At 36.5% G+C, this 23,714-nt stretch overlaps 1 protein-coding gene across 1 annotated transcript in view; it reads right to left on the bottom strand.

Moving 5' to 3' along the window:
- Window positions 1-23,714, bottom strand: part of ZBBX (zinc finger B-box domain containing) — a 110,393-nt gene that overhangs the window by 85,390 nt on the left and 1,289 nt on the right. The window contains 5 exon segments of the mRNA XM_064590345.1: window positions 3,154-3,249; window positions 10,522-10,631; window positions 11,747-11,795; window positions 18,036-18,126; window positions 20,425-20,538. Coding sequence (XP_064446415.1) covers window positions 3,154-3,249; window positions 10,522-10,631; window positions 11,747-11,795; window positions 18,036-18,126; window positions 20,425-20,538 — 460 coding nt within the window.

The raw sequence follows: 23,714 nt of genomic DNA, 5'->3' as shown, positions 1-23,714 counted from the left end.
CCAGTGGTCCTCAGACCAGGGAACAACAGCATCAAGAACCTTTACTGATAAGGAAAGACCAGAGAGAATGATGGAAACAAGGAGAAAAAAAAAAACAAGATGACTGCAAAAAAAATTAAAGGGCTAAACAGAGAATAGAAATAGGAAGAGAATGACAGATAACTAATGGGACAATTGATTAAAATCAAGAAGTGATGGCAGAGAACGAGTGAGACCATGATGAAGAAAAATGAAGTACTAATCAGAAGAGCAAATCTCTTAGGAGGAAGGTGTAGCTCCACCTACTACATCAGCTAGTCAAGGCCTCTTATTAACTGTTGTATCGGCTAGTGGGCAAAACAATGAGCAGGAGTCAACAAAACATAGTGAGACTATATTCACTGTATTCTTTACTAAGATGGGAGGGAGTATGTTATATATTTTGAAAGTTTCCTTAAAACAAAAACACATTTTTATTTTTTTAATTTTTTATTATGTTATGTTAATCCCCACACATTACATCATTAGTTTTAGATGTAGTGTTCCATGATTCATTGTTTGCGCATAACACCCAGTGCTCCATGCAGTACGTGCCCTCCTTAATACCCATCACCAGGCTAACCCATCCCCCCACTCCCCTCCCCTCTAGAACCCTCAGTTTGTTTCTCAGAGTCCACATTCTCTCATGGTTCATCTCCCCCTCCGATTTCCCCGCCTTCATTCTTCCCCTCCTGCTATCTTCTTTTTTATTTGTTTCAGAGGTACAGGTCTGTGATTCAACAGTCTTACACAATTCACAGTGCTCACCATAGCACATACCCTCCCCAAAAACACCTTTTTAAATTTAAATTTTTGTTGAATGAATAAATAGTCAAATTTACCTGATTTATTTGGAAAACATCTTCAAGGTATTTCACTACATAGCAATCCGGGTGAATGAAATAATGTTATATAAAAAGAGTAACAATATATGTTCAGCTCCCAACATGGGCATTCTCCCCATACTTTTCTCTAAGGTTAGCCTCCTAATTTGATTTCCCCAGTAGGCAATGAAATTCCCAGGACTATCCTCAAAACAGCATCAAGTAGCAACTTTTGCCTTCACAGACTGGAGGGCAACACAAAGGACTAACATGAATATGGGAAATACATAGTTCTCTATCGGTGTTTAACTTTAAAATATATACATAAAGGAACCCCTGTGTTTAAAGAGACCTCTCAAGGATTCATTGTCACTTGCTATGCTCTTTGATTCACACCTGTTATAAAATTCACTTCCATTAACTTTTAGAGATAAATGTGTCTTCCACAACTTGAGATTCACTAGGAACTTAAATACCATTTTACTATTTCTGGCTTACCAAACTTTCCTCCCCTGCAATCAAAGCTAGAAAATGTGATGCTGGTAGGATATAACAACAGTGTATGATACAAAGTATATATTCAAAGTATTAATTCTCTCTTCCCTATCAATTCTACACTTAGAATTACATGAGAATCCCATCTACAAAGATGACATTCTTCTTTTTTAAGATATGGAAGACATTGATTTTAATGACATTAATATGGAATAGGAAAATACGATGTTTAGAAAGCATACGCTATGTGGCATTGCTTTTAGTAAGCATGATTTGACCCATATCATATCTGTCTCTGGATAACAATAAGCCATATCACAGCACGGTCTGTCTTTTGAAATTGATTGTGTATGTATGTGTGTGTGTGTGATGTGTATGACAGAGAGAGAGAGGGAGAGAGACACGAAGCAGAGGAAAAGAGGTGGGGAGGGAGGGAGGGAGAGGAGAGAATCAGACCTCTATAAATCTTGAAGGATGTATCCATGTCTCATTCTTCTTTGTATCTTCCAGACCAGTTAGCCTGTGCCTAGCTCACCGAGCGGTAACTCAGAAAATATGCTGAAAAAAAATCACTGGATGGAAAATTCCTACTATGAGCTCACAGGGGGGTAAATTAGACTCTTTACCCTTAAAGTGGAATGCCTTTAAATTCTACATTACTTCTATATTAACAATTACATTCACTTTTATAGACATTAATTTTCATTTCTATAACTGTCCAGTTATACAAACCTTCCTGAGACAGGAGAGTAACAGATGGTTGGTTTTTTTTTGTTTGTTTGTTTGTTTTCCCTCATGATTTCTGCCAGGAAGCTCTAAATGTTGAGTAGCTGCTCACAAGTAAGTAACTTTGGTAAATACTGATATGAATAAGGTCTATTTTATGTTTTGTGGTTATTATGACTTGGGTCATCAGCATCCTTGAGAGTTATCAATATTTATGTTGAGGTAACATGTAAAAATTGAAATCTTCCAGTGATCTTTATAAATATAGATCTGATCATCGCCTTCCTTTTGCCTACAAGATATTAAAATCTTTAACCCATTACACAAAGTCCTTGGTTTTCACTTTTATCCCCAGGTCCTTAAGAGCAGGATCCTAGTGTATTCATCTGTGTAATGTACTGCCTAGCACAGACCCTGCTTTCTAAAAGGTATTCAATAAATATTTGTTGAATACAATGAATGAAATCTATGACAAATCAGTGCGCTGTTAAATGTAACCGGCATAATATGTCATATCTATATTTAGGCATATTTATTGTTTAAGTATTAGAATTTTTAAACCATCTGACAGGGTTTGAGGTTGAGCATTTCACAGAACAATGATTATATGAGGAAAAATAAAAGCTTCTACTATGCAGGAGGAAAAGTAAAAACCTGAGAGATAAGCTTATTTAAATGATAGTGGGTGAGGACAAATAAAAGACTAATTAAAAAAACATGAAAAGAAAACATTAGAGATTTCTATTTATAAACTATATAGAAATAATACTTAAACCATGCGTTCACTTGAAACCACAATAGATTAAAAATACTAATTTTTAAATATCAAGTTCACAGATAAAATGCATGATCTAAAAACTCTAATCAAGCTAATGTCTCAGGAACTATATTAAAACACAGTTTAAATAGCAAAATAGAACCCAGATTAACACTCAGTAAAATAATTTTAAGATATATGTAAAGACTGCACATAATAGAACTTTAGAAATTAATATAAGTCATCCTAAATCCTAGATAATTAAACATGTTTTAAATGTCTTTTGTTGAAACATTTTATAAATACACTACAAGCATTTTAAAAAAGGCATACCTGCAAAAGAGTTGTTCTATGGAGCTTCAGTGCCCCCTTCTGGTGAATTTTAGCAAAGCAACCCAAACAATACTCTTCTCCACATTCAAGGCATACCTTAAAAGACATTAAAATATCACACAATCTTTAATAATATGACTTTGAGAAAACATTTGCATAAAGAAGTCATCGTTCTCATCTTTATTTCTCCATTTACATGCCATATGTCATCAGAATTGAGAAGCCCAAGGAAACTGGAACAATTTGACCCGAAAAACTAACTTGTAAACACTAACTACTCTCATATCAAAATAAATTTAATAGCTTAAAGAAAGTAGCTTTTAGATATATATCTGTTAGATGCATATATGTGTCTACAATTCCGAATAAATCATAAAAAAACAGCAACTTCAGACCAAACTTCTTGACCTGGTAAAAACTAAACAGCATTATCTCTGGCTCAAAACTACTTCATTCTCTTTTTTTTTTTTTTTTTTTTATTCTTATGTTAATCCCCATACATTACATCATTAGTTTTAGATGAAGTGTTCCATGATTCATTGTTTGTGCATAACACCCAGTGCTCCATGCAGAATGTGTCCTCCTCAATACCCACCACAAGCTAACCCATCCTCCCACCCCCCTCCCCTCTAGAACCCTGTTTGTTTTTCAGAGTCCATCATCTCTCATGCTTTGTCTACCCCTCCGATTTCCCCCGCTTCATTCTTCCCCTCCCGCTACCTTCTTCTTCTTTTTTTTTTTTTTCTTAACATATATTGCATTATTTGTTTCAGAGGTACAGATCTGAGATTCAATAGTCTTGCATAATTCACAGCGCTTACCAGAGCACATACCCTCCCCAGTGTCTATCACCCAAAAACTACTTCATTCTTATGAGTCCTTTAATTTTTCTCTATTGATTTACATGGCACAATGCATATACTATTTGTCTCTAAAAATCTCCACTTCTTTCACTGGCACTAATTCAGTGGTGATTCTCAAAATATGGTGTGAGAATTATTCTTATAAGATTCCTCAAAGGAAAGAAAGTATAAGAAAAAGAACTGGATGGAACCACATCAACATGTGAGCAATTTTTATGACTGGCGAAATGATTATGGACAAGCTTGTATTTATCTTTCAAATTCTCTATGGTGTCAAAATGCAATTTTTTTTAAATTTGTGGATAGATTGATGGGCTATACCTGTACCTATGATGGCGCCGAGCAAGACTGAAAGTAAAAAGAAAGAAAAAATGGAATTTTTACTGCAAGTGAAATTACTACATGCAGTTGTACAGCCACTTTAACACCCTTTACAACATGAGAAAAAGCAGCCCAAATGGCTAAGACCTCTAATTTTCTTGAGTTTGGCCTAGGTTAAGAACACCAGCAGCACAAATAAGAAAGTGCAGGGTCTGGAGAGATGACGTCAGAAAGCCTGTCACAGAGCCCACATTCCCTTTGATCCTTTTTCATTTCCTCTCCCTCCACTTCGCATGCCCACCACCATTCTTCCCCTCCTCCCACTCTCCTCCTGTCAAGGAATCCTATGCAGAAAGCAGCTGGGGCAGACTGGGAAGAGGTTGATCAAGCTCTTCTACCCTACACTGGGGAGTGACTGACTGAGATGTGCGATACAGTGACGCATCCCAAACTGCGCTGTGCATATGAATCACCTGGAGCTGTGTTACAGTGAAGACTGATTCAGGAAGTCCAGAATGGGGACCTAGATCCTGCACTCTAACGAGCTCCCAGGTAACGTCCACGCAGCTGCTGGTGTGCAGACCACACACCAAGTAACAGGCACCAGAATGTATAGGGTATAGAAAAGAAGAGTGAACGCTTATTAAAAACCCAACAGGAGTCCATTAATTTTTAAAAATTGTATTATAAGTCTCCATGTCATGACAGTTGCCTGCAATAATGTGGCCAGGTTTATTAAATATAAGATGATTAGGACAACACCGACAACAACTACCAAAGGTAAAAAGAGTAAGACATTTTATATAATTAATGAAAACTAAAAAGAAAGGCTGGAATCACATAACAATAACAATATCCACAACATTTACCGAACACTTACTCACTGTTCTAAGAGCTTCTCATCACCGAATCCTCGCAACAAGCTTGTAAGATTAACATGATCATTGTATATCCATTGTGAAGAGGAAGTAACAAAGAAACATAATGATTGGGAATGTGCCCAGTCACACAGCTAATGGAGCCAGGATTTTAATCCCACAGCCTGGCTCAAAGCTCAAGCTCTAGCCCATGACCCAAATTACTAAAAATCACATTGACCATTAATTGCAGCACTAATCATTTATTGAAAAACCTTGATAAAATCTGCAGTAAGATAAAACCCAATGTGTCAAATGACTGCATGGGAAGTATTTATCAAAATCCAAATGTATTTTTTTCAAATGTGATTAGCTATACAGAACTGGATTTTTTGTTTAAGTGAAAGAAAAATAAACACTGTCCCTAATATCAGAACTAGTCCTACCCTTTCAACTCATGTTTCAAGAACAGTCTCTTACAGAAATGATGATTAAAACATTATCTAGATCTATAATTTTTAAGTGCACAAATACAAAGTTATAATTTCGCATATATACATGGCAGTACTATTGTATTAATGTATATTTCAAAATGTATTCTGCATCATTTTTATTTAACATATCTGCTAATATTTTAATAAATTTCTCAGACATATTTGGCACTGTCTTTACAATGTAATATAGAAGACTGAAAATCAGTTTGAACATCGAATTCTAAGCCAACTATTTGTTAACAACAGATTTTTAATGAAAGTAGCCAAATGGATGTTGTAGACTGGAAGATCAAAGCTGGAGTTGCAGAGTAAGCTTATGTATTTTGTTATACAAGCATATTTGGATTTAAATTGGGTTAAAATGACCTCCAACTGGAAAATCTTTTTAGGCAGTTTGTATAACTGGCAGAAATGTACTAAAAATGTAGATAAGGACTCCATTCCACCACAGATGCTTCTTCAATGATGGAATACCCAAGTGCAGTTTTAGCAAATATCTTTTTAATTTGATCAAGCCTAGATCAGTTGTGCTAAGTCTTCAGAATCCCTTTGAGTTTAATTAAATTATCTACATTTGCCAAATTAATATGTAATTTTTAATGATCCATTTCACTTTTGCCATGTACAAACAGCCTTAAAGCTACTGGAGTTTCTTTTAAAAAAAAAGGAATTTGGAGATTTGCAGTTTTATTTTTACCATCAATGTATATGAATGCATCAGGAGATATGAAAATGTGCCAACAACAAAACACACAATTTACTGTCTCCTCTCCATGTGCCAGGTACAATGCTAACTACTTCATATACATTAAACATTGTTCTCAATAACTCTGAGGTATAGACTACCATTATCTATATTATCCCATTGTTAACAAATGAGAAAACAGAATTACAGAGGAATTAAACCATTTGCTAAAGGTCACATAGCTAATAAAAGGTAAAGTCAAGATTCAAACCTCCAAAATGCAAAGTACCCCCTACCTCCCACATACAGTTTACCCTGATGAAGGCCCTATCATACCATATAAGAAGGTTTACTCTCACTACATAACAAACATTACCATCTAGAATGATGGATGCTGAGAATACGAGATAACCTTAAGTTTACCATCACCATGGTCTATTTCATTAGATGTGCCTAACTTGAATTTTTAAATAACTTATGGTACTTGACAAATATCATGGGACATTACTTTCATTTCAAATCGAACAACATACTTTCATAAATCTTAGCAAAATTCTTTAAGAACGTGTAGGGTCTAAGTCCTGGCTTCTATTTCTAACAGTTTTCAGGCAAATCAGCCTTTTAATCACTGCACACATCATCATTCTTATCTGCTTTCCAGACAAGGCATGTGCCATTTATCTTGTCTGGGATGTCCTCTTCTTGCTTTTCCTTCTCTTTGGAAAAACAGATCCTTTATTTTCAGGTCAAGTTTATCTACCTACGTATGCCATATTGTTCAAATTTCATGGTCTTTAAACAATGCTCAACATAGAACAGGATTCACAAGAAATACTGACAGCTCCTACATAAATACTTTGTTCAGATCATGAACGGTGGACCTCAACAATTCAATTCAGCCAGTAAGTCCCTTTTAGCTTTCACACTTCCAACTTCAGAAATATTAACATTGTTTGCATTTTTTAAAGATTTCTGGATAGGTATAATTTGTGAAGATTTCTTAAATTATTGTCCATCATTACATCCAATAAGAAAATAGTGTGATGTAATAGTAAGAGCACTGTACCAAGAGCCAGGGTTTTATATTTAATATTGCTATCAGCTCTTTATTAGACTTACAGTATTCTAACTCTCTTAGGCCAGCGAAAACTGCCACGAAATAAGGATAGTAATAGAGTCTCAAATCAGAAATGATGATGGCCAAATTCTCTGAAACTAAAAAATATCATTATAGTAATCTACAAATATTAGTTATAATCATTAAATTCTTTGGGGGAGGGGCGCCTGGGTGGCTCAGTTGGTTAAGCGACTGCCTTCGGCTCAGGTCATGATCCTGGAGTCCCTGGATCGAGTCCCGCATCGGGCTCCCTGCTCAGCAGGGAGCCTGCTTCTCCCTCTGACCCTCCCCCCTCTCATGTGCTCTCTCTCTCATTCTCTCTCTGTCAAATAAATAAATAAAATCTTAAAAAAAAAAAAAAACTGTTTAAAAAAAAATTCTTTGGGGGAAACTGCATGTCAAGTGTGTGTAATATTTTAAATTATATCAGATATTGGAGTACTTTTAATACTAACTGAAAGGAAGATATATCTGAAGTCTTCATTACAGTAAAAAAAATGGCTTCATTCAACAAATATTTGTTGAGTGCCTACTAAATTACAGGCATAATTCTAGGTGGTGGGCATACAACAGTGAACAAACGAACTTTACATAGGTAGGCAGAAAATAAACACATAAATACATTTTAAGGGGTAATAAATGCAATGTGGTTGCATGGAGCAGCTCCAAAAAATTCAGGGCTACTCAGCTGTTGCTTGTTTATAAAGGGCTGCAGGGGCAGGGAACATTTGAATTGACCCTTATTCTGAGGAGACTGTGCAAGGGAGGAAATATGTTGGAGAGATACTAAAGGTTCAATTTTGAACATGTTAAGTTAGTGATTACTGTTAGACATCCAAGTAGAGGTGTTGAGTAGGCAGTCTGGGTTGGAAAAGTTCAGGGGAAGGAGATGAGTAAGAGATGTAAATTTGGGAACCATCCATGTAGCTATGGTCTTTAAAGCCGAGAGAGTAGACAAAATTACCTATCAAGAGTAAGTAGATGGACTAGGGAAGGGGGTTAAGGACTAAGCCCTGTGACACTCCAACATTCAGGGGTCTAGAATACAGAAAACCACAAAGACTGAGAAGGGACAGCTAGCAAAGTAAGGTGAAACCAAGAGAGGATCATGTCCTAGAGGAAGCCAAGTGAAGAGTCACAAAAGAGAAGAAGAATACTGTATCAAATATTACTGATAGACTAAGATAAGAACTGAGAATTGGCCACTGTATTTAAGAACATGAATGTCACTGGTGACCTCGATAGGAGCAGTTGCTGGACATAGACCCAATCCTGAATGGAGAGGGTTCAAAAGAGAATGGGAATTTAGCAATTCCACTTCTGGGTCTATACTCAAAAGAACTGAAAGTAGAAACCTGGACAGATATTTATACCCATGTTCATTGCAGCATTATTCACAATAGTCAAAAGGTGGAAACAACCCAAGTGTCCACTGATGGATGAACGGATGAACAAAATGTGGAATATACACGCAATGAAATATTATTTGGCCTTAGAAAGGAAGGAAATTCTGACACATGCTACCATGCAGATGAAGCCCGAAGACATTAAGTAAAATAATCCAGGCACAAAAGGACAAATACTATAGCCTCCACTTATATGAGGCACCTAGAATAGTCAAATTCACAGAGACAGAAAGTAGAATGAGAAAGTAAAATGATGGTTGCCAGGGCCTGACGGGGGGGGGGGGGGGGAAATGCGAGCTATTGTTCAATTAGTACAGTTTCAGTTCTGTAAGATGGGAAGAGTTTTGTGGACGGATGGTGGTGATGGCATCACAACAACGTGAATGTACTTAACACCACTGAACTGTGCTCTTAAAATGGCTAAAATGGTAACTTTTAAATTATGGTGTATTTTGTCATATTTTTTTTTTTTTTAAGTTCATGAAATCATCAACAAAGAGAAGTTAGAAAACTGTTGGAAACCATTTTGGGGCTCTTTTTTTTTCAATTTCACTTCATAACTTTTTTTAAGGTTTTATTTATTTATTTAACAGAGAGAGACACAGCGAGAGAGGGAACACAAGCAGGGGGAGTGGGAGAGGGAGAAGCAGGCTTCCCACTGAGCAGAGAGCCCGATTCGGGGTTCGAACCCAGGACCCTGGGACCATGACCTGAGCCGAAGGCAGACGCTTAACGACTGAGCCACCCAGGCACCCCTCACTTCATAACTTTTAAGGGAAAAAAAATAAACATCATTTGAGGAAAAAAAAAAAAAAGACGTGCACATAAATGTCCATGGCAGCCTTAAACACAGTGGTAAAAAACTGGAAACAATCCAACTGTCATTCAATATGTCAATGAATAAACAGATTGTGGCATATTACACAATGGATTACTACTCAGTAATTCAAATGAACAAACTATGAATAAATGTAATAACGTGGGTGAATCTCCATGTGGAACAAAAGAAGGCTTACACAGAAAAATATATAACCTATCATTCTGTTTACATAAAGTTCAAGAATAGGCGCCACTAAATGTGTGGTGATAAAAATCAGAACAGTAGTTGGCTTTGTAGTGGAAATGAATTGGAAAAGGCACAAGAGAACTTTCAGAAGTATTCTATTATATTGATGGGGGTGTATACATTTGTCAAAAGGCATCTAATTGTACATTTAAGGTCTCTCTTTCACAGTAAGTACATTATACCTCAGTAAAAAAGAGAGAGAGAGAACAGGAAGTGAGAATGTGTTGGGAGCAGTGTAGATAACTCTTTAGAAGTTTTATTAACAAGGGCCAGAAGGAGATGCAGGGGTCACAGAAGAACTTTTGGTGTAGTTTTGATTTGGAAAGTACTGCAGCATGTTTGTGTGCTGATAGGCATGATCCAAGAGTACAAGGTAGGTAATATCCTTAAACTGGAATGAGAGGGTAAGATGCAGTGCACTGAACAGGGCGGCATGCACACTTCACTTTCAGAACGGCAGCGAAGGAAAAGTATCTGGCTCCCAAAGCAGGTCAAGTTGGGAGAGGTGAGTGAGGCCATGTGAACGTTATGGTCTAGTATCTTTTCATAGTGCACATACCAGCACAGCAGCTTTGTTCTCACACTGTCCACAAACCTTCCCTTTTATCTTGGATTTTTCACTTTCAGAAGGATTGGCCATCTTATAATTAAGTGGTGGTTTCACTGGCTCTGGAAGGAAAAAAAAATATATCAGGCCAATCACATTAAAATATAATGTTCAGTTTTCTGACTGATAAAGTAATGAACTTATGCACATTTCTAAATTCCCAAAGAGTATTTAAATATCAATTGCCCAGTAAGAATGGTGTGCAGCCAAGTCTATTCTTCCCAGTAAACTGTGGAGGCCACAGTCCCCCTTGTAGCCCCCTGTGACCTCAGGGCCCACATACTTGCCCACACCCATTCTGCTTAAAACTCACTTGAATTGGACAACTGAAATTACAGAATGTCAAAAACTACACTCTTGATAGAATCCCTATGGCATTCTGTTCCATCTCCGGATCAAACTAAATGAAGCCCCCAGAGAACCACCTTCTATAATAAATGTTATATAGATTTCTAGAATTTGTTCTAGCAAATTATCTTTTCCATTCAAATTAAATGTACTTATCCTCTATAAAAAATTTATTTCTTCTGGAATTACTGTAAATTCAAAATTGATTCTTGGGTTTTGCTATTGTGAAATAATTTATTAAAATATAAAGCCATTTTCAATATTCTTTTAGATTGCTAGAGTGGAGTTTCAGTATATAATTTTATATGGCTCAATTATCTTCCTGGTTAAAAGATTATATAAATAGAGTTTACAGAACAGTACTATCAAAGTCCTCACTTTTGAAAACATTATTATTATATTCATATTTTAAGTTAACATTTTTTGACATAAAATAAGGCCGCCCCCCCTGAAAATAAATAAAATGAATTTGAATATCAAAAGTCATATCAGAGTCATCATTTGGGGGTTTAGAATCTTTGGGCGCCTGGGTGGCTCAGTTGGTTAAGCGACTGCCTTCGGCTCAGGTCATGATCCTGGAGTCCCTGGATCGAGTCCCGCATTGGGCTCCCTGCTCGGCAGGGAGTCTGCTTCTCCCTCTGACCCTCCTCCCTCTCATGTGCTCTCTCTCATTCTCTCTCTCTCTCAAATAAATAAAATCGTTAAAAAAAAAAAAAGAATCTTTATACTGCATGAACAATTCTAGCACTTTAATTTTCTATGAAATTCAAATGAAAAAGAAAACAAGTTATATCTTTAGCATCTAATAATACAGCAGTAAACTGTTTACCTTGAAGTTGCTCCTTCAGTAATTTTAATTTTACTTTTCCAGCAGAAAGCTGTATTAATGAAATAGATATTATTTGTCAGGTATACAGTCTCTTATTCAAAGAAAGTTTAAGTTACTAACAAAAATGGTAGAGAGCCATAACGTTTCAGTGCATCCTGAGCAAAACAAACATTGTGAGAGAAAAATATAAAATTAATAGAAAATCATGATTAAAGCATATATAGAACTTTTAAGCAAGAGAAAATACCAAAAAAAAAGAAGAAGAAAATAAATTTTGGAGACATCTAAACCACTTTTAGAAACATGCCATAAATTATGTTTTGAACAAAAATAATTATATATCATCATGAAATTATTTTAGGAAAGCACTAGTATTCAAATACTGTAAAGGCTCAGTAAGCCTTTTCTATCTCTGATCTTTCTGAAACACACAAAGTCTAATATTTGTGTAGACTAAATCTAAACTGAATTCTGACTGAGCCACTGTGCTTACATAACTGTAGAAGCCAATATTATCTTATTTGTCTAATTTGGAGAACCACATGTTTAAGCATCATAGATTTAACCTTCAATATATTAGCTGTGATCCCTGACTTTCTGAAGTTATAGCCAAAATATTGAGTAAATAAGCTTCGCTGTTAGGTGTTTCAAAGAGTCATTTAAAATCCTTGGATCTTAAGATTTTAAGACATAAAACAGATTCACCAACTGTATATACTTGCCTTGGTCTTATTAAAACCAACATTCAAAGTACACAAACGAGCATGGAGAAATGGTGCACATTTATACAGACCCTGTCAATTCATGCCTAGTTTTCAATTTGCAATCTGCATGCTCAATTGCCCAATTTGTACATGAGAATATGAAAACAACATTTGCCTCTATGTCAACGGCTGTACCAACCGCAGTCATCTTTGAAAATTTAGGCATAATTATTCTCAGTGAATCTAGTGGTTTTGCTTCAAAAGGGCATTTTTTGTTCACATTCTTTGAGCAGCTGTTCAGATGCTATGTACCAAACACAGCAGAAAAGAAAATAGGATTGAAATAATCAATTTTGATGTGAATCACACTTCAATTTTTAAACTGAAAATGTTATACAAGTTACAGATAATTTAATCTCGTTTTTTCATAATGAAATTATCCAATATTATTACCTTAATGATACATCTGAATTGCAACATGATCAATGTGGTTATAGGCTAGCTGGACAGGATGGCTATGCCAAAGCAAACTGAACCCATTATTAGGGAAATTTTATAATTTGCTTTTATTATTGTAAATATTTTTCGGCTCTATAAATATGGCCATATTTACTTCAAATGATTCAAACTGTATAAAAATATTTCAGTGAACAAACTGCTAGCTGCTATTTTTAGGCAGATAGAATCTCCTCCTAAATCTGATTTTCATCTGTTTGGTAAAGAGTTGAAGGTCAGGTAGGGTTGGACCATACACACATCACACACACATACGTGTATATATGTATATGCACATACGTGTATATCCAAAACATCAGGGATTTGATATCCTGAAGCCTATGCCTTATTAACCCACTTCAGCATCAGAGGATGCTGCAGAGGTGCCATTAGGGGTCAGGGAAGCTTAGTGGCTGTACGGCCATCGGAGTCAGACTGTGCTGTCATCAGCCTCCTTGGCATTGACAAATGCCCTAATCTGCCATGCTGGGCCCACACTCCTCCCATTAGCCACCTTTCCAAATATTCTTATTCTTAATCCAATTGGCTATATAACCTTCACCATTTTCTACTGCTTGTCCTTCTATCCTGGTTCCCTGCTAGTCCATAGAGTCCTTATTAAACAGTCATTTATCCCATGCCTTAAACCTTTCCTAAAAATACCTCTTGCAAGAGTTCATATTAACTGGACCCACCTTTCCTCAGACAAAACCTTTTCCAGAGAACTCTCCAGAGGAACTAGCTCCATTTCTACTCCCTTGCACTCACCAGGAGAGAAGAAAATTTTTCTCCCCGTTTGCTCCTCAGTGCTGCTTCCAGAATATTGCTCTGATCTCATCATTCAGCAAAGATGCCTCTACTGAAGGTCCTCACCATCCACTGACTGCCTTTATCAATATCCAGGATCCTCTTCCACCTGAACTATAGCAATCTGCTCAGTATTTCTCTCCATCACAGTTCTGGGTGATGATCGTGGAGACTGCAATGTCCATGTTCACCTGACACCCTGATGCTGAAAACCCTCCAACATGCTGACTACTATGAACATCTAAGTACCTCTTCAGCCACCTGACCATTATGACCAAACCTTAAACCTAAGCAGCAATCTGAATGGCCACACCTTCAAAAGCCCAGACTCAGAGCTTCTCAGTGCTAACCATGATCACCTTACCTCCTTCCTCTTAGACCTCTACCTCTATCTACCTACCATTGTGATGAAATAATCCTGACTGGGTCCCCTACAAATCCATTCTCCTATGGCTCTTCAGCAGTCTACTTATTCGTTTCGTGCTAAACCTCAATCATGACTCCCCCAGTGGCTACTTCAAACTTTCTCCATTCCAAAAGACTCACATTCACCCCATTTCCCCTCCTTATTGTGAGCAGATGATCCTGCCTTCAAATTTACTATGAATGTTGAGGTCTTCCCATTAAAATCTTTCCACGGCTTTCTGCCTCACCTCCTGTCAAATGCAACCTCTAAAATTTTACCTTTACTGCCACCCGTTTTCTCTTCCATCTTTCTTATCAGATACAGTGTGTCTTCCTTCCATTGGTCAAGGCCTTCTTAAAGATCCATCTCTTCAAAGACTACACCCCAGCAACTGGCGTCTCTCTTATTGGCATCTTCTATCTTTCCTCCATTAGTGAGTCCATCCCTTAGCTACAAATGGGCTCACATGTTTCTGATTCTAATAAACAATATACAGTTGACTCTTGAACAATATGGGGGTTGGTGCACCGATTTTGACCCCGAAAAACTTAACTACTGATAGCCTACTGTTGACTGGAAGTCTTACAAATAACATAAACAGTTGATTAACACATATTTTGTATGTTATATGTCTTATATGCTGTATTCTTACAATAAAGTAAGCTAAGGAAAAGAAAATGGTATTAAGAAAGTCATAAGGAAGAAAAAATACATTTATAGTACATACATTTATTGAAAAAAATCTGCATATTAAGTGGACCTGAACAGTTCAAATCTGTGTTGTTCAAGGGTCAACTGTAATAAAGTCTTTCCTTGATCCTGTTATATCCTTGAGAGGTCACCTACCGTTCTCATGCTCCCTGCAACATTAGACTTTGCTCACTGCCACCCACCTTTGTTTCTGTAACCACTTGATAATATTTTTCCATCTAACATCAAATCGAATTCAGTGTTTTTTTAAAAATTCTCATTCTCCACAAATATTTTAATGTGATTTTCAGCCAATGTTACAATTGGTTTCACACGTAAAATCTTAACATTGCTTAAAACTCTATATAAAGTAATAAGCAAGTATTGTTTTGTATGTTTACAAATATGATAACAGATGCTCAGAAAAGTTAAGTGACTTGCCTAAAATCACAGAGCTAATGAAATGAGTCCGGATTTTAATCAATATAGACTTAACATAGGGTTTCTTGACCTTGATACCATTGGCGTTTTAAGCCAAATAATTCTTTGGTGGGGAGGCTGTCCAGTATGTTGTAGGATGCATAGCAGCATTCCTGGCCTGTAGCCACTATCTATCATTAACCAAAACCCAAAACCCTTGGTGGTGATAACTAAAAATGTCTCCAGACATTGCCAAATGTCTCCTGGGGGCAAAACTAACCCCTGTTGAGAAACACTGCTCTAAAATCATAGTCAAAACACCTTCACCTTTACTTCCGTTTTCTATGAAATTACATTACTTTGATTCTATAGCTACCACTCTTCCTCTTCTCAGGCTCCCTTCACTGAAGAGCTGGCAAATCACCTGAGAAACAGCTTGAAAGCCTGCATTCCAAATCTGGCCCTGACACTTGACCTTGAGCAAGTGAACTTCTCTGATGTTAAATTACTTCATCTGTGGGAATTGGAAAAATAACAACTGTCTCTTAAGAGTGATATAAGCACTTAATGAGAAAAAACAGGAAAAGCAGCTAAACTGTTGACTGGTATAAAATAGATAGTGATTATCAATATTAAAGTTCTCTTTTACCTCCATATTCCTTGAGCTTTATCCCTCACACCTGCCCTTTCTGAGCTTTATCCTTTATACCTTTCTTTCCCTTTTTATAAATTCTTAGGAAGCACATTTACTCTCTTGGCTTCAACGAACACATAAGAAGTCAAACAAAACTCTAAATCTTCAAAATGTGCTAGGTAGAACCTAAATGTGAAAGAAAAGAAAAAAGAAAAGGAAAGGAAAGGCAGACAGATAGAAAGAAAGAAAGAAAGAAAAAGACAGGTAAATACGTGAGGTGCGGATGTGTTAATTATCCCTATGGGTGAAATATTTTCACAATGTATATATACATCAAAACATCATGCTGTACATTTTAAAATATCTTAAAATTTTAATTGTCAATTTCCTCAACAAAGCTGGGAAAAGGAGAGGAAGGAAGAAAGGAATGAAGGAAAGAAGGAAAGAAGGAGGGAGGGAGGGATTTCTAAATCCCAATTTTTTTTCAGCTTCCTTCTTTATTCTACCTCCTTGTCAATCAATCCAGCCTAATATCAGTTATACATTTGACTTCTTCCTTTCCTTTCTCACTGTTTTTTTGGTTCCATAGTTTTCTTTATATTTCTTCTGCTACATTCTAATTCAGACTCTTCTCATTTGGCCTCTGGATTCTTTGGCGAGTCTTCTAAATAGTCTCTCTGCCTCTATGCTAGGGGCCTCCAAAGTAGCATGTATGCATGCCCAAGGGAGCTCAGGAAAAGACCAGAAAGTAGAAATGAAGTTTATGTCATCCTTAAATAATGTTCACAATTTGTTTTTCAACACACATGATATATTAGTAAACTATCATGTACATAAATAAATTCTATTTATAAATAAAAGTTCATGTATAGAAAAGTCCATGATCAAAATACATTCTTTATTGATGTGGGACATGTTGAAAATAGTTTCAATATCATTTGTTCTATACTCTGTTTATAAACTCCTAATGCACTGGATATTTAAACAAGATCAGCCATCATAAATCATCACCTTAATCTTGCTGTCTTCCTGCTCAAAAGCTGTCAGGGAATTCCATTCCCACAGTGAAAGAGTCAAGACTCTGAACTCTGGTATTCCCTCCTGCTCTGGCTCACTTTTTACGCCCACCTTCTAGAGCTCCCTAAACCCCATGCTTTCACATCTGACTCTATTATGAGGTTCGTGGGGCCTGGCATTATGATTTATTCATCATTTGTTCCTTACAAAGACATCTAGAATACTTTCAACTATTTGCAGAACTAAAGTGTTTTTTCCCAAACACAGATGGTACATACACTAAATGGTTAAAAATGACATACTGACTTTTCCTATTCTCATATGTGCATCATCTTTCACATTAGATGAGGATCTCCTTGAGAACAAGGATAATGCACATGGGACAAAGGAGGCAGTTAATAATTGCTATTGAATAAATAAGTCCATAATCACAGAGTCAGCATTTTTAATATATTATACTTCAATAACTGGGAGAGAAAAAGCTATATAAGTTAAAACTTACAAAGTCACAGATCTTGTACTAAACAATCCAGAAACAAAACAGCTTTCCTTACATAAAGTCACTCATCTGGTTTTAATTTTAAATATAATGTTTTATTTTATAATACACAGTAAAGATAAAGCAATTCTACAGCTGGGAAACCTGAAAGCATTTTTTCTTGGGTATCTTCACACATGGAATCAATAGTATATGAATAATAATCATTATCCAAGCAAAACATAAACACTATTAAACAAATGTGATATAATAAAAAGGCAGAAAAAAGTCTGTCCTTTGTTACAGCAAATAACTTAGTTTTCACCCTAATATAAAACTACATAGTTGTATTTCACATACTTGAAACCAGAATTGAACTGTAAAAAAAAATTCAGTTTAGAAAGATTCTACTCAAGGTGAATTCTTAAAAATCATCTTGCAGATGAAAAATAAAATATATCTGAATAATGAAAGCTACAGATATGATAACCATAAAAATTAATCAAAATCCAGTAATATGCAGTTGTTAAAATAATAATAGTAGGTTCTTAAGTATAAAAGGGAATACGAGATCTGAAAAACTAATTTATATCTCTTCACTGAGTAAACTCCCTGAGAGCCAAATGGTATTTTCCTACCTTAATAATATTTCCTTTATTTTGTGACATCATGAGTGATTGATTACCCAATTTTCCCACTTGTCCAGATTTCCAGCGATATCCACTTGACCTTCAATATATATAAATGGAAGACAAAATGTAATTACTAAATACATTTCTCCTTTTAATGAAAACAAATATATTTTCCCTGTTTCAAGAAATGAAATTCAGTCATTAACATGTAACAGACCACCACAAAATGAAAATGAAATATCAATGATGCCATGATTTCCTCAGCAATTCTAAAATATAGCTCTATCATATTTGGAGCTTTTGAGAAGAAATGAATAAAAATAAAATGTCCAAACACAGATGAAGAATTTCCTTTTTTAGACATTTATGATGATTAAAGATAGCTTTACTGATTTATAGGAAACTTTACAGATTGTCATGCAGTTTTAAAAGCTAAGGGTCTACAAATGTAAAGAGGAAAAGGAAGCAAAACAATACCCAAAATATTCGGCAGATCTACTAAGCAATGAATTCCGTATTTAAGACTACAAATCAGCTGCCACATTGAAAGGTAACAGAGATGACAAAGAAGGCAAACTGTTTAATTTCTAGTTTTCAAAGCACTTTTGAGTCTCACAAAATTTTCTGAAGTCAACAGGGCAGAAGTCCAATTCTCACTTACAAAATAATGAGACAAAAACTTGCCCAAGGTCACACAGACAATAAATAATAAAGTCAAGGTCAGAACAATGGACTTCTTTCTTCCTGACCAGTGAGTGGCAGGTTCTCATTCTGGCTGTGACATTTACTATCTATGTGACCTTAGAAGAACACTTACCTCTTCTAAAAACTCAGTCAAGCTTTAGAACATTTTTAAAAACATCTACAAAAGGTTCCTCAGCTAATGAAAATATCACTTATCAAATATCACTTGGATATTTGATATCCAAGTGATATTTGATAAGACAAAACAAAAGCAAATTTAATATATCCAAGTGATATTTGATAAGACAAAACAAAAGCAAATTTAATATACAAAAAGCCTGGTGATATTTAGTACCAGCCAAAGCACATGAGACATGCACTGTTATCCTCTGTAGGAGAAAGTTATACATTTTTGAAGCCTATCTGAAAGACAACTTCTCCAATATCCACCAAAATGTAAACTGCACATACACTTTGACCTAAAATTTCACCCTTTAATATTCTTGCATATGTAAAAATATATGTAGAAGCATGCTCACAGCAGCACTTACAACTACAAAATTGAGAAAATTTAATAAAGATCTGAAAAATACACAAAGAAATATTATGTGGCCATTAAAAGAATGAGATCAATTGCATGCTGATGTGGCAAGAGTGCTAAGATGTATTAAGTAAAAAAAAAAAAAATAGGGTGTGAATCATTTTATAACCTCACTTGTAAAAACATAAAAGACATGTGAAATTGGGGCGCCTGGGTGGCTCAGTCGTTAAGCGTCTGCCTTTGGCTCAGGTCATGATCCCTGCGTCCTGAGATCGAGCCCCGCGTCGGACTCCCTGCTCGGCAGGAAGCCTGCTTCTCCCTCTCCCACTCCCCCTGCTTGTGTTCCTGCTCTCACTCTCTCTCTCTGTCAAATAAATAAATAAATAATTCTTTGAAAAAAAGAAAAGACATGTGAGATATACACAAACACACATTCATACACATATATATATACATAGGTTTATACAAAGCTAAGATATTTGTGGAGGAAAAAAAAACTTAATTGTTAAAAGCAGAGCTACAAATGGGCTGGGAGTCAGCCTAGAGCTAAGAAGAAATAATTTCTGTTACATAACTATCAGTTCTGTTTGACTTTTATCATCTACATTTATTATTTTTATAATAAAGGAAAATGCTCAATAAAATTAGTATAGATACAAAGCACAATATTAGAGAGTACTCATTAATAAAATTTCAGCTAAAACACATTTGTCCAAAAATTTTAAACATACTTGAGGGTTTGAATGGTTCTTACATATGAACATGTAAACTCCTGCCCCCGCAAAGTCTTTTCATAAGTAAAAACAACCTTAAACGCAATCTCCTATGGGTGGCAGCTTTATGAGAGCAAAGGCAAACTTCTGCATTGCTGTGCTAAACATCCCAGACTTTCATGCTTCAGAAGAGTCATGTACGAAGAGAAATAAGAAAGTGTAAGACCAAATAAGGTTCAAAGGAAACAGCAGTAATGGTAATTTTAAAAAGCAACATGCCTTCTATAAAGGACACAAATAGAAAAAGTAGGAGAAATTTAATACTATTTGTTCATCAGGAAAAGCCAGAAATTATTCATTCAGGGCAGATCTTTTTTGGAATGATATATTAATATATGAATTAGTTCTTTACCCAATTCAGTTTATTCCTCTCAAAATCCCTAAAAATGTCACCTACTCTCTTTCTTCCTTTCCTTTGCTCCAAGCTGACTGGAATTCCTGTAGCTTCTTTTCCATCTGTTGGTTCTCCAATTCTAACTGGACCTTCTCCATCCTCAGTTCCTGAGCATTTCTGAGTAAGAGTTAAACACAGAATGTTCATTTGTAGTAAACAAACAACAACAACAACAAAAAAGGCAAAATAATTTTATATCATCTTCGGCATTTAATGAAAATTATGAATAGTGAGTAAGTGATGAAGTATTCTAACTACTTCCTTTGCATTCTGTGAAATATGGTTTCTAAAGTTAGCATTACCTTGCATTAACATTCTCCTTAACGTATGTATCTCTTCAAATCTCAGAATTTTGTTTTTCCCATTACAGTACTAAAAGTTTCAAATCATAACTCTGCCTTTACATATGCACAAATATCTATGCTATACAAATAGAAAGCAAAAGAAAAAATATTTTCTAATTTTCATACTGTCTTCACTCTAAAGAATTCAAATAGTTTGAAGCATACTGTTTAAAATAACTATTTTTTTCTCTATAGACAGAATACACATTTTTGCTGACCTGGTCATCTTAGAAATCTTCAATAAATTTCTACCTCTATGTTGTGCAAGTACAATACAAAAAAAAAAAAAAAAAAGAGAGAGAGAGAGAGAGAGCAGAGCTTGTTTGGGGCCTATTAGGGAGAAAGCACCTATTGAGGATCTCGGTATAGGAGCCATCAAAAGGATTGAATGGGACCTGGGCCAACACCACTTATTGTTTCCTCTGAAGGAAGGCAATAAGAAAAGAACCTACTTTGAGGACAGAGAGGAGCCCTCTTATAGATTCTCGCACAAGAGATTTTGATGATAATATCTGAAGCTCATCAAACTTTTGACACAAGCCATTTTCTTCATTTTACAGTTCCAGTCTCTTGTCAGAATTAGTCACTGACTCCATCTCCCATAGGTCTACACCAACCTAGTTGTCTAGCTTGTATTATCTATCATGAGTTTAAATCTCTTCCCTTATTACTACATTAGTGTTTGTCTATATACAAGTAGGGTGAGTACCCAAGGATTTGATGGCAAGGCATTGAAAAATAAAAATAATGGAGATCAGAAAAGGGAGCTAATTTATAGAAGCAGTCACCAAAGAGCAAGTGGGCCAAAGATACGTGCCCAAGTGGACACTATCTGGGGAGTTATAAGGAAAGTGAAAGGAGGCAGAGGCTGCCAGAGGGTTCCGAGAAGCCAGCAAGGATACGAAGGAGGAGGCACAATTTTCATTACATGTGCTCCACAAGTATTTCAGCCCCTAGTACAAATAGGCACGGTGGGGACAGGATATGTGATAGTACATGATAGTGTAGGAGACCCAGAAGAGTTTTCAGTACAGACAGGAACACAGGCATGCCTGAAGGTAACTGAAATACAGTATAGTGGTGCTGTCATTGGAGAAGTACATGCAGGTACCTGAACACACAGAAAGGGCACACAACCAGCTGATGGGCCTGCAAGAGCATTTCGGGGGAAAGAGAATTCTGAGCTGAGCCCTGAGGGATGAAACGAAAGTGGTAAAAGCAGCATTCCAGGAAGAAAGAAAAGTGTGGGCACAAGTGGACACGGGTGATGTGTGCGTCAAGGAGCAAGAGGTTCCATGTGACCAGGCACTATGTGCAGGATGGGAAAAGTGGCAAGAAATGGAACTGCTGAGGTGGAGAGTGGCCAGATCATGAAGAGCCATGTAGGCCATGGTGAGGATTTGTATTCTATAAGCAATGAGACTCGCCAAAGGACTTTAAGAGAATTGATCAGACTTGCATTTTATTTAGAAAGATCACCCTGACTGCAGAATGGGAAATTAGAGGGTGCAAGGCTGAAAGGCAAGGCAAGGCAGCCGGTTGGGAGACTATTTCGGTAATCCTAATAATAGAGAGATGATGCTGGTCCTACTGGATAGAGACAGTAGAGAGAAAAATGGGAGCATTTGGAAAATATAAAGAAATAAAATTAACTGGACTTGGAGACTGACCAGAAGTAGGTGACTCACAGGGAAGGGACAAGGAAGGAATCTAAGATAATCCTAGGTTTCTTACTTAGGCAACCAGAAGGATAATGATGCCTAGATCACTTTGGGATGGGATGGGGACACAGTTCAGGACTGATACCTGAGCTGGTCTCCCTGCCCAAAGTCTCAATGGCCCACAACACTTTTCACATGGCTTCCAGAGGAAGAGTTCAAGAGCACAAATGTGATTGTGTTATCACTTGCTTAGAAAACTTTAATGTTTCTGAAGACCCCACTGTGGTAAAGGGATGAAACTGAAAAAAAAAAGAAAAAAAAAAAAGACTGGCTTACTGACCAAGTGATCAAGTTGATGGGATGCTATGGGTGTGAAACAAGACAAGGGTTCCTCCTAGAGACAGCCTCAGACACAGAGCCAGGGGGCAGGCAGGGCCACTGAGGAAAACTAGGGTTGATCCTGCAGAGACCAGGTCAACCCAACAAATCCAAGGGCCAGAAACAACCTGCTGAAATGAGTTGGAGGCTGAGAAAGAGGAAGACAAACGTTGGAGAACACCAATACATCAGACAAGGTTAAGATAATCGTTAAGACAGTATCAAATGAAAACAGGGGGACAAGGGGAATAAGGAAAGGGGGACAAAGGGAACTCTAGAGCAATTACCACAGAGTGGTTGTTCCTGTCCTAGCTTTTGTAGGTTATTGATCATGGGTGGATCAGGGAGACCTGCAGGCCATGGAACAATGATCCCCATCTTACCTCCAAAATAAATTCCAAACTCCTTAGTGTGGCATACAAGTTAATTTACTATCTATACAACCCTGCCCTTCTCTCCAACTTTGTTCTACAAATCTCTGTTCCATAAAACACCGGATATGTCTGAAAGTTCCCAAACTATGTGGTCTCTGTGCCTTTGCACAAGTTTCACCCAGTAACTACCCAACTAACTGCATCATTCAGGTGAAGCTTGGAGACCTCCTACCTGACCCAGTAGTTTGGGCCATGTTCTCATAGCCCCCTCTGCTTTCTCATCACACCACGCTTCACACTATCTCGTAAATGTGATTTTATCTATTCACATCCTCTACAAACTACCTTAGAGCAAAGATTGTGTCTTCTTACTTCCATATCCACCATTCCCTAGCACAGTGTGTAAAACATGTGCATTTAATAAATGTTTGGATAAATGGTTTATAGGTATATAAACACAGACGGGAAACATATGACCAAAACCAAATTTTGTATGCCCCCTTTTCTTTTTACACAAAAAAAGGCAAAATTGGTAA

The sequence above is a fragment of the Mirounga angustirostris genome, unplaced genomic scaffold (genome assembly GCF_029215605.1).
Source record: "Mirounga angustirostris isolate CCGP_5_RB_7025 unplaced genomic scaffold, mMirAng1.0.hap1 SCAF_1, whole genome shotgun sequence".
In the NCBI taxonomy this organism is placed as follows: Eukaryota; Metazoa; Chordata; class Mammalia; order Carnivora; family Phocidae; genus Mirounga; species Mirounga angustirostris.
The sequence above is the reverse complement of the archived record's forward strand: the minus strand, read 5'-3'. Positions and strand labels throughout refer to the sequence as shown.